This window comes from Montipora foliosa, chromosome 8, assembly GCF_036669935.1.
Source record: "Montipora foliosa isolate CH-2021 chromosome 8, ASM3666993v2, whole genome shotgun sequence".
Classification (NCBI taxonomy): domain Eukaryota; kingdom Metazoa; phylum Cnidaria; class Anthozoa; order Scleractinia; family Acroporidae; genus Montipora; species Montipora foliosa.
In genome coordinates this window covers 22,956,911-22,969,763 of record NC_090876.1, presented here as the reverse complement: position 1 = coordinate 22,969,763, position 12,853 = coordinate 22,956,911, and the positions used below count along the sequence as shown (strand labels likewise).

Below are 12,853 nucleotides of genomic sequence, written 5' to 3'. Positions count from 1 at the left end.
ACCCCACCACGAGCTTAAAAAACAAAGAAAAAGTTTCACAGGTTTTTACACCGAGGAAAACCCCCAAAAAGTGTTAAACGCATGTTAAAGCAAATGTTGAGACCGTTTCAACGGGACTTAACTTTAAAGGGGCACTGTCATGCGATGACATGCGCAGTATTTCTCAAACCCAGATATTTTAACAGATTTTTAACTTTTTGCTTTTAGACTCTATACGGCTCCCGAAGCTAACACAAATATCGTGCCAGGAATTCAGTGAAGTGTGACCGGAAACTGTCGGCCGTACAAGCGCTCACACCTGCCATTTCAAAGAAAAAAGATAGTGCGTTTATTTCTAAGAGACGACTTTGAAGTCGAAAGACGGTAACAAGAGAAAAAGATCATCCTTGTTTTACTCACCGCTTGCGGTTTTATAATTCGTGCAACAAATAAACACAACCTGTGCAGTTCCTCTCATCTAAAGGCAGCTTTTTCTTCAAAATATTCAAATACATATTTTAGAGCAAAGACAGGAAACGTTTATCAACAAACGACGATGTGGTGGTCTCTGACATTTAAGCGACTAGCTACAAATGAGCGGCGAAGAGAAAGACTTCGATGCTTGTTGACAGTAAAAAGGCGCTTTCATGTGTTTTGCATATATAATGAGTTGCATTTACACGCTGACATTTTATAATAAGCGGTCAGTTTTGAACGTGAGTGATGGCGGACCTTGAAATCCAAAACTTACACTAAAAGTAAACAGCCTTTCAATGAAATCAAAGCTAAAACTTTGCCAGTCAGGTGTTACGCAAACACACTTTAAAGAGCCGACTCGCCCTTCACAAAGACAAGGAAGACTTCGTCCCCTAGGCCTAGGGTGGTTTGGTTTTATCATGGTGCGTGATTTTCTCGCTTTTTATCCTCGGGTGAAGCATAGCGAGAATATTTTGTTATGTCCAGCCTTTAGTTCGTTGGGGTGTTGTTACCCCGGAAAATGGGAAGTGATAAAACGCTATCTCACTAATAGATTGGACAATGGTAAGCGAAGAGCCCATTTTCAAATTCTCACGCCTGGACTTGATCTAGCATGAAATGGAGGCTAATGTGCTTGGACACTTTGCCATGTGTCCCAGGAAATTTCGCTTCCAGCACAAATTTTTCAGCTTGGCAACACTTGACGCAATCAGTTTCCATATTAGGTCATATGGTATATAGGATGATAACCGAGATTGAGTAGACCAATCAGAAGACTCGAAACGCAATATCCGAGGTCGAAAATTGAATAACGAATGTATTTGGCAAATACTAATGTCATCATTACCAAAACCGACAACAGTAATTTCCTTTTTTATTGTTATAATAATAATAACAATAATAATAATAATAATAATAATAACAATAATAATAATAATAATAATAATAATAATCATCATCATCATCAACTTTATTGACAGAGGGTGTACACATAACAGCTTACGCTGACAAACCAGTGATCCTCAATATGACCGAGACAAAGTGATTTTAAGCCACTGATAGCTACAGGCTGTTTTAACAGGAGCAGTAAATCTAGCATAGTACCTTCAGAATTTGACCATCATCTGGGTACTGATCTAGGATGGTCTTCAACTGTTTTATGAGTGAGGGCTGAATCAAATTAAACCCATCATCGTCGTCGTTGTCAGCTGGAATAAAAAGACAAGTAAAATCCTCTGTTAGATTAAACTTGATGCTGTAATTATTGGACATTAATCCATAAGAAAGAAGAACGGCAAAAAAAGTTGTGAACAGTGTGAGGGTCAAGAAATGCAGAATTGCAATGAAAAGTCAGCCGCACTTACAAAAAGTACATAAGGAGATAAACCTCCGCCAATTCTTGAATTTCAACACAGAGGACATACTAATACTAAAGGCAAATACTAATATACTAATAATATAAATAATAATAATATAAAAATAATAATAATAATAATAATAATATACATAATATAGTAATAATATACTAATACTAAATATACTAGTATATACTAAATATACTAATACTAAAGGCAAAGGACAAATCAAATATCTTAAAACCTGTATAAGAGCAAAAGGAACTAGGATCATTTCTCTCATTCGTGTATAGCCCGCACTTTGAATGTATGCATTTCTTTTATCTAGTCCTTTTTCACGAGAACAAATGAGCTCAACAAATTGACCTGCTTCCAACTACGTGGCTTCATACCTCAGTTGGTAGAGCATTGCACTGACATCACAAATGTCAATGTCATGGGTTCGAATCACGTTGGAACCGCCTGAATTTTTCAGGTGTCTATAAAGCCTGGTTTTCACTAGTGCAAGCATAAACGCAAGCAAGAGATCGCTTATTTCACCGTGAAAAATGGCCTCACGCAAGCATAAGCACCAGCGCAAGGATCAAAATTTTTCCTTTTCCTTGTGCTTTCGCTTCTGCTTGCGTTCGCTTGCGTTTCGTGAAAACGGGACGTAAGCACAACGCGAGCTGTAATGTTCGTCCAATGAAAAAGGCCCGTTCCAGATTCCACTCGCAGTGCCGCGTTGTAAGACAGAACATGGAACTAGTAAATCTTTAATTTGTCTCTGTGTCGTGTGCTTGTGCTGGCGTTATCGTTCATTTTCACTTGACACGAACCTCTTGTGTTTGCGTTTATGCTTGTACTTGTGCTTGCGTCGCTGGTGAAAACCATGCTTAAGATCTCGGTAAGGTAAATTGGGGCGTCTCGCTCATTTGTTTGGTTTTTGCAAATCTTGAATCGGTCGGCTGTGGAATATATTTGCCCGAAAAAAAATGTGAAAAATCAATTTTAAAACCGCTAAAATCGCTTTTCTTTGTTTCCCGCCACAATCTGCGTGCGAAAAATAATTGACCTATCATGTCAACCACACGTGAAATGACTGGGTGTCAATTGACAGGCTTCACGCGCGGTCTGCTACCTTAGCACGTGCCCGAACGCTGATTGGCTCAGTATAATTTGCTTTCAATTAGGGAGCGGAGTTACTGCACGCGAAATCTTCAAGCTCGAATTTTCTGCGAGTTTATTTTGACGCCAAAATTACAACTTCTCGGACCTCCTGTCCCGACGGGTTTTAAGATATTGCTTCCAAATTTTCTGTTCTAATAGTCGATTGTACTGCCCGAGATACAGCGTGAGGAATTTTTCGTTTGTCTTTGGAGACTAATTTTATGGCACTTTTTCTGTTCGAATTAAGTATGAAGTGAGAGTTTCGACTTTGATGCGCGATCAAAGGAGGAGTGAATAGTATCCAAGACGTGTTTTCGGCATCTCGTCCCAAGGGGAATAACAAAATGGCGTGCTCTGTTGATGAAATACACGATCTTCTTCGTGATTATTTCGTAGGTTTTTTCGATTATAATGGTGAGTGATTTGTACCTGTCAATACTTCATCACTTAAATTCTGATATTTACTCATCAAGACTCATGGAAGACTATTCATATTCTGATAATTCAAAATGTGGTTGTTCCACACTATGATTACTGACCCGAAGAGAGGTCACGAATAAAGTTATTTACACAGTTGCGGATTATAGTTTTTGCCAAATATGGACTTCACTCATGCAGATCGATGGCGAAACGATATTTTGAGCGAAGTACCCAGAAGTACCCACATTTTCCCATAATTTGGGAGTCGAAGACATTATCAAAATACGCCAGTCTAATGAGCCCGCAGGTGGCACTTGTGAACGGAGGTTTTTGATTATTGCATTTGAAAGCGATCGCACAAACGCGGATTTCAGATTTAATTCACTTTTCTTTCATTTCCTGTGTTTAACGAAGGAATAGTTAATTCGAACCAGAAATGGAGACGTACACATCCACAGATCGACTCTTAACAACATCGGGTATTATGCACCTATCAATGTTAAGCGCCAGGGTGGGGGAGGGGGTGGCGGGTTACCCACGGGAAATTGACTCAGAGAACCTTTCCCTGGGTATGGATTTTGACACGTACAGTATGTCCCCTGGGTCGGGAATTTGACATTGCCCGCCATCTTGGAACACCAAGAGAACCTGGAGATAGGTTATCCACAATCGTAGTTTTGACGTGAATTCTCTGGTTTTCCTGATTTCTTTAGATACCTTTGGGTGAAAGAAAGGAAAGCGAGTTTGTTTTGCTTTTTTGCAAATATGGACCATCACTTTTTTCCATCTTTGCTGGAGTGTTCAGAAGCACAAGAATGTTTTTTTTTTTTTTCGTAATTTCTTTTGTACTCTTCTACGTATTCATGAACTTTCCACTCTATCATTGTGCACGCTTGATTGATTCGAAAGCCTGTAAATAGTAAAAGAACTATTTACAAGGCTAAGAAATAACCATATTGTTCACAATATTATTGTTTTGCTTAATTTTAGGTTCTTGTTCAGCACCGTAAGCAGCGGAAAGGTTTCGTGTTACACAACAAATTTCCATCAGCTGTTAAATGTGAATCTAATGAAAAAAGGTTACTCCAGGGCAGGAATGTGATGATCAGAAGGTACCCAGGGGTGGGGAATTTGACGGTCTGTAGGTGCCCGGGGGTGGGAAATTTGGCGCTAGCTTCAACGTCAAATTTCCCTGGGTCAACCTGTCCCCCCCCCCCCCCCACCCTGGGGCTTAACATTGATAGGTGCATTACGCATGGTCGCCGTTCGCTCAAGCACTCGATGTAGCTCATATGAGCTTCCCTAAATTTCAACGCAGCACACGTAAAATCATTCAACTTGACACCAATGTTTCTTTCGACTTGCAATGCTTCGTAAGAGCCGAAGACTTGACACCAAGGTCTGTTTGTAAACACAACATGGTAGACCATGGTAGTCTCCATCACTGCTCACCTCTGAGTTGTGGCTGGAAGATACTGATTACGTCACGATTTCAGATGATAATATAAAAGGAATCGCTATGCATTATGGGATGCTATTTATTCCTGTGCTGGTGCGCGATATTTCCTTAAATTCTTAACAAATGAAAAATTCCACACACGCTATTGGAGTGCATTCATCTGTGACTAAGATGCAAAAAAGTGCAGTTACTTTCGTAATAAAGTGAAGGGGCAGGAGCTTCTCCAGCAGAATGGGTCGTTCTGAGTTTGAGGCTACAAACTAAAATTTATTCAAATAATTGAATCTATTAGCTTTAATATGATATATAGTTTGACCCTATACAAAAAATAGCCGCGGGCGCGACAATTTCATTTTTCCGCAGACACCTCATTTTCCTTTACCGAGAGCTTAAGAAACAATTGCTTAAATTGTCCAGATAAGCAATAAAGCGAGGGTCATTTTTCTCTTTCATCTATAGCCCGCACTTTTGATATAGATATTTCTTTCAAAAGGAACTAAGTGGTCGATGAGGCTCACGCTTGGATGGATTCAGTGGGTTAAATAGGTACTTCAACTCCAAGCTGAAAGTTAATTCAGTTTAAAAGCAAATTAAAAGCTAGAGTACCATTGCTTTGAATGAACTTACCCATTTTAGCTACCTTCTGAACTGCTTTCACAAATAGCTCATCTATTAAAAAAAAGCAGTTTAAAATTTAGCTTCACTCACATTGCCATTTAGGTGTTCTGTTAATTATCATACAAATGCCTAAGATATTGATAAACACGGATGAAAGAGACCCAATTCTCTCTGGAGTCTTGTTGTTTTATGAGAAAAGGACACATTTACAAGATCTTGAACGCAATGATGTTTCGAAATGGATCCTCATATTTATTTTCGATTGCAACTTAGCCGCAACAATATAAAGCCCTTAACGTGCTCGCATGTTTCCAAGACACGAACGGGCAAATTTGTTGCAAGACACGCCTAGATGCGAAAGTAACCATGGAGCAGAAAATAGACCCGAAAAGCTAATCTCAGAAAAGAGCTTTTCCCTTGTTATATATTTAAAAGTATAAAAAAGATATTTATAAATTAGCACTAGATTACTGAGGATGGAAAAAATCCACCATGCCTTTTTGAAGAAAAGAATGTTTCGTGGCATTGAGAAACTCAGTCCTGTCCCCTCAAATAATCTTTTCATTAAGTAATTAAGCAATGTGCCCATGCGATTACACATACGAATTCAGCGACCGAAAACTGCAACCAAGTCAAGCTAAACATAAACTTAACTACTCAAAATGTCTGTTGAGTATACACAATTTAAAGGGAACCTCCACTAAAACAACAAAATAACTTTAAACCACAGAACATAATGTTTACAATTAAAATTGTTCAAACTTCATCAAATAAAAGCGTTTATATTCGAAAAACAAAAATTTGAAAAACGCTTGTTTTGGCTTTCAAATTTCCCGGGCGCCGCCATCTTGAATAATTGTGATGTATCGTGGTTGCCCTATTGGCCTTTCCGAAATTCAGCTGGGAACTGGGGCGAGTTTCAAATTTTAACTACTCGATAAACTGACACACGAAAAGATCATGTTAAGATGACCAAGTATGATGCTTTCTGGGTGAAAGGAGGCCAAGTTATGAACCTTGAAATACGGTTCAAAATCCATACAAACGTCTCTAATTTTGAAAAAGCGTCCCCCAAAACCATATAAACTCTAATTTTGTTTTTATCAGTTTCACGGTGACAACTGTAAAATCCCGTCAAGTACCTACAATTTGAAAGAATCTGCGATAAAAATCGCTGAAATCATAGTATCACGGAAATCATAAAAATTTTAAGAGTTTATATGGTTTTGGGGGACGTTGTATCAAAATTAGAGACGCCTGTATGGATTTTGAACCATGTTTCAAGGTCCATAACTTGGTCTTTGTTCACCCTACAAGGATTATACTCGGTCAAATGACCAATGTTAACATGATCTTTCACGTGGTGGTGTCAGTTTATCGATTAGGTTAAGTTTGAAACTCGCCCCAGTTCCCTGCTGAATTTCAGAAAGGCCAACTGTTCCAGAACAAACGCTCCTTGTGTCAGGACAATAGGGCCACCAAAACACGTCACATTTATCAAAGATGACAGCACCCGGGAAATTTGAAATCGAAAACAAGCGTTTTCGAAATTCATTTTTTTCGGATACAAACGCTTTAATTGGAAAACGTTTGAACAATTTTGATTGTTAACATTATGTTCTGTGGTTTAAAGTTCTTTTGTTGTTTTAGTGGAGGTTCTTTAAGTTCAATTTTAGCCACCCTTTTGCATGCGTCCTTTTGTATTTGCTTAATTCTCAAAATCGCTGGATCAACAATATCAAAATCCAAGCATTTCATAACGGTTAAATTTTATCTTCTTAGTATTATTAGAAGCCCCACCTACGACACCAATGCAACTGACCCTGGTTTGATCTCTTTTTCTAGAGAGTCGAATTTCTTATTTTGGTTAAAAAAAACATCGAATTAGGTGTCATTTAATCAGTGATGCATGGATGACCCACTTCCAGTTATACGGACACAGAAGACCGTCTACCGCAGCCCGACATGCTTTACTCTACACGCAAAAAGCTTTCCACAGGGGGGCCTCAAACGGATTTTAAATTGAATCATTTTTTGCAGGATTCGTAGTTCGCCGCGCCGCCATTTTCACCGATCGCGATGAAATTTGGCTTGTTCACTGGGGAGAAATAGCCCCAGGTTCCCTGAAAATCTCGGCTTTCTAGCTTTCATGGCGCCTAAATTACGGACTTTGCGACTCAGGCAATTTTAGTCGATGCGAAGGCGAAATTTTCAACCGATCGCGGAGCGGTAGGTTTTACTAAAGTTTTTCAGCCAAAAAATTACACTACAGGCTTCGGAAAGGACAAAAAGGATAAATTTGTGCATTGGATGGAATTTCAAGCGTTAAAATCGCTGAAAAGGTAAGATTATTTTCGTAGCGATACAATTGCGTGTCTCAGTTCTCCACTGGTCCTTTCATCTCACAGAATTGTGTTTTCCCTCAAAATATTCGCTTGTTTTCGCTTTCGCTCGAATATATTTACCGTTAATAACATGTCCAGTGAATAGTTGTATCCTCTGGGATGAATTTTCCGTCGAAAATTTGGGTGGTTTTTGGCGAAAAAACTGATTTTTTGGAAAGCTTATTTTCGTAGCTTTAAAATGATGTATTTCTTTCCCCCTGACTGAAAGTACTTTTCGAGAAAAAAAAAAACATTTTTTGGTGATGGCTGGCTTCGCGCGGCCATATCTGGAAAGTACTGTGTGGAAAAATAGTTTTAATTAATTAATTAATGACCGTGATCCGTATAAGACAAGCAAAATGAAGGCGACAATATAAGAATATATGTAACTTTTCAGGCAGCATAAAAAAGTGTAGACTGCGAACGCAGACGTATTTCCGGCGGTCGTAAATACGTCTGCGTTCGCAGGCTAAAAAAAGAGGAGAATTGTAAAAGATTATCCTAAAAAACAATTCAACAAATAAAACCAAGTAAACTGCTGAAGTACCAGAGCTTAAGCTGGTTGCCTGTGTGTCATTTCGCATTTCCGAGAAAACAAGTACTGGTGCATATTGAGTCATTTGATTTCTCGGAATGTAGCAGCTGTTGTCAAAGCTAATTCCGAGAAATCACTGGCCGGCCGACGAGTTTCCTGCATTCATAATAATAACTAAAGGTCAACTGCGTAAATTTTTAGTTGAAAGCTTGTGTTCTTTAAGTTTCTTTTAATGTTTATTGTCAAAGGCAAATTTTATTCTGTATTTATCATCTCCTTTAGGACCTTTAAGTCAACCGTAAAAAGACAAGTCACATACATAAATTGAAAAGCACTTGGAGAGAAAGAGAAGATATTCCCCTCAAAGCATCTGAAAATGATCCTACCGTGTAGGTCCACCAAATAATTTTTAAAATTTCACTTAATTCTACATCGGAAAATCGACTCTAAGTTTTACTTTGAATCACAGAACTCGTTTGTTTTCGACTCAATAAACTGATAGCATTAATTAATTTCACAGAGCGTGTTTGTACGTTTGTAAAGTACATAGTGTGCTCGTGTTTACTCGACTCTTATTCTAGACTTTTCACGGAAAATTCGTGATCTTTTCCACTTATCGAGTTTTAATTTTCGAGATGAATAACTCTTCGCAGTTTTGCTTCAATTGCACATTGCCTTCTGCCGTACCCCTAATAGCAAAGCGTAAGATAACCTTCACATGCACATGTGCTGTACTCTAATTTCTCGGTATTAGCCAGGCCCCAGGTGTTCGACGCCGAGTGGATAGCGCTAACGACTGGTTAACTCAAATTGGTTTTGCTAGTGTTGTTCCACTGGATAGTGATTTATCCGGTGGATGCCGTTATCCACCGTTTGAACAACCCGGCGAGGCCTGAACAACAAAGTTTTTTCCGAGAAATTCTTTGCAAGGACGCCAACCAAAACATGTGTTTCTCGGAAATGTGCTCTGAATGGTTCTCTTTTCAAAGATCACTGACAACCATCCTGCGCAATACAATGGAATCGGTTTTCTCGAAAATACATTAACCAGACATGGTAATCAGCTCAAAGGTCTCGCGTGGTGGCTTCGTATTGCGAAAGAAGCCTTGTTTAGGTGCTTTCGCGGTCAATGCTGCTCCAAAACGAATACTTACACAAGCAAAGACAAGGCTGCGATTCACTAGTTGCTCGCAGATAGCTCGAATACTTCGCCAAAAGCAGATCGAGCAACCCTGAAAGATTCCACTGTTACCTAACAAGGGCCACCGGATCCTTTACTTAAAAGGTGCTTGTAAATTTATCGAGCGTGTGTACGATTGCAAACTTTAACAGATTTTTTCAAGTGCCAACCTTCGCGTATGAATAGAGATTTCGTCTCCGAGTGAACAAGTGAGTGCAAAATGCCGACAAGAACGGCTTACGGCCATTGCCAACGAATTGTAAAAGAATTAGTGAATATACGCGCATCACTCGTGCACAAATTCTCAACCTTCTCGACCTTTCTTTCGTCGGTATAGCTTTCTAGGATGCATTCTTACCTTTTCCCTGGGGCCTGCAGAAAATAGTCTTGTTCTCTCACCGATGGAAAGCGACATTCTACTTTCCCAGAAATATCAGATAAGTTCACGTGACCGGCGCTTAAAGTCATGTGATAAGACATTTCGGTTGAGGGTAAATAAGACAATACCCTGAACCCTTATCTGGGATGACATCCCGGAAAAAAAATATTGGTTGCGTCTAAAACAGTCTATCTTTGAAAATTCTCTCTCTCTCTCTCTTTTTTTTTTTTTTTTTTTTTTTTTTTTTTTTTTTGGGGTAACGAAATCCAAGTGAAAGTTATTCCAAAGCCCGTAACAGGCAAGTCTTCCAGCGGACCAGCGAGGTACGTCATTCAAAAGCCCTGGGAACGAGGCTGAGCGAGGATATTTCGGTCTACACTTTTCTTTATTAACACATAACACATAACTTGCACAAAAAAACGTGACAAACACAACAATAATACTGTCCCATTACAAAACCTTCCCTTATTTAATGATGCGATTACAATCATTTATAGAGTGTTTTCACGTGACGTCACGGCAGCCATGTTGGTGTCCCTAAACAAAGGAACGGCGGCCTATTATCATACAAACAATTTTTTTGTTTCTGTGGAAAAACAAGGTAACTGATCACGTGAGTGAAAACACTCTTTTATTATGATATTTCCTTTGAGGTGAAAACCTTATTATTCACATGTTTGAACGTGCGAAACTACTTTCCAGAGTTTTAAATGACTGAATGATTGACCTAAAAAAAAAGATTGACGGAGCACCTCTAATCATGAAAAAAAACCCGAGAGGGCAAACGTGTGATTTAAGCCAAAACTTAATAATTCAACTGTGGCTATAAAACATGGATTCCAATATCTCAACCTTAAGTGCTCGCCTTTGACATAAAACATCCACAGGATCATTCAATTGGTAGGGAAGGAGAAATTGCGAGGATCTTAATTTGTTTGCTCTGTCCCGACCGCGCACCGGTGGCTCAGTTGGTTGAGCATCGCGCCTCCATGCGGAAGGTCGTGAATTCGACTCCTTCCTGACCAACACTAAAATAGCCAATGAGAAAGTGCTGCCTTTGTAATTACAGCCGCAAATGGCTAGACTTTTAAGTCTTTTCGGATAAGGACTACAAACCATACGGCCCCGTGTCAAAATCCTTGTTCAAAAAAGTTCTGTGGGACGTAAAAGATCCCACACACTGATCGAAAAGAGCAGGGCATGAAGTTCCCCGTGTTGTGGTGTGGTCTAAGTTCATTAGCCTATGGCTATTACGTACCCGCTAAACATACCCAATTAGCCTGCGTGGCAGGCCTTCAAAGGGGTAGGGAAGGGAGAACCGGCGGGAAAACGAGGAGTTCGCGCGAGGAAGAAGGGGAGGGAATGCTTGCAAGGACGCGATGGGTTGTTTTCACGTTGCATGATGGCCGCCATGTTGGTGGACGAAAACCAAAGATCTCTCATTAGCTCCTTTTTTTCGTCCACCAGCAATTGTACATTGTGGCATTGTTATCTTTGTCTCTAGAGATTGGTTGCAAACCACCCATTGTTTGAATTAGTATGCATACATAAAGCAGCTGCCAAATCTCTAAAGTTAAAATGGTTCCACTCAGGAATGTTGTTTACGGCAACTTTTTCCCAAAAAATCTCGTGGAGTAGAGAGAAACAAAATGCGGTCGCCCGAAAAAGGAGCAATCTTTCAACGACATGTTTAGAGTTTGACAATAGCGTCCTTCCTTGCAGGCGTTCCCTTCCTCGCGTGTGGTAAATTTCTAAATGAAAAGTGTAACAATGATAATCTGCGCAAAGAATCCTTCGATCTTGGTTTTGATATTGGCCGTACATGTTTTTCAATTTCTGATATCATATCATAATGTTCAAGCTGGTATTTTCGTAAAACAAACGTTCTTTGAATAATAATTAATTCTTTTGGTGACTGCTGGTTGACCACTCGACAAAGGGATAAGATTCGCAGCCACTAAGGTATAAGGTTCTACCGGGTGTAATGTATAGTACCAAAATTAAGAGTAAACCGAATCTCTAGGGCTAAAATTACAGTGAATGTATGGGATTTTGCCCGACTTGGAACCGCTGTAACGCCGCTAAAAAGAGACGGATTTCTAACTTTTGCCACTATTGCAAAAAGTTTTATTTATATCATTCAATTATATTATTCAATAGAAAATAAGGCCATTAAGGACGGCAGGACGTCCGTAAATTCGAATCATAAATCTTCTTATGTGGCTTCTAATTTTGCGGCAATTTGCATGATTTTTATTAGAAGAGTTTTCCTTGAGAAGGCAGTCGTTGCATTAGTTGTATGGTTCTTGCATTAGATATCGGACTATGATAAAACACTTCCGGGTGAAGTTAGATTTAAAGTTGGAGAGCGCACGAGAAGCGACATAGCTGCTGGAGGAGCGCAGCCGAAACCAAGTCTAGCGGCTTAATAATTTCCGTGGACTGCTCCCAAACTTTCCAAGTGCAATTAGAGATCGATTGCTTAATAGGACAGTTTCACGGTTTTGCGCATGTCCAAGCTTTAGTCAGTGCTAGCAGTTGTAAATTTTACGGTTTCAGATACTTTCTTACTGAACCAGATGATGTTAATTAAACACAGAGAGTATTAAAGCAAATACACTGAATGACTAAGGCCCAAATTTGGTGGAAGACACTGCGGGTTTACACAGAAAATATCGAATTTAGTTTTGATCTCGAATTTATTGTACGGCTCGAAAATTTATTCTACGCACGAGTTATCATAACGCACGAGTAATCTATTCGCATGCTGTAGGTTCATAACACAAAGGAAATGATTACAAAAATAATTCCAATGAGTAATCTATTACTATGGGATTGTTTCCGTTTCCTGCATCAGTGCTTTCGGTTGTTTCAATAACAATGGAATTAAATGGGCTGACTCGACAGTTTGCCCATGC

At 39.4% G+C, this 12,853-nt stretch overlaps 1 protein-coding gene across 1 annotated transcript in view; it reads right to left on the bottom strand.

Annotated features, from left to right (window-relative positions):
* LOC137967953 (sacsin-like) overlaps nt 1-12,697 on the bottom strand; it is a 47,670-nt gene extending 34,973 nt beyond the window's left edge. The window contains exons 1-3 of the mRNA XM_068814548.1: nt 9,915-12,697; nt 5,467-5,508; nt 1,561-1,664 (exon numbers count right to left, since the gene is read on the bottom strand). Coding sequence (XP_068670649.1) covers nt 1,561-1,664; nt 5,467-5,470 — 108 coding nt within the window. The 5' untranslated portion in view covers nt 5,471-5,508; nt 9,915-12,697. The remainder of the gene's footprint in view (nt 1-1,560; nt 1,665-5,466; nt 5,509-9,914) is intronic.
* Nucleotides 12,698-12,853: the final 156 nt, after the last annotated feature.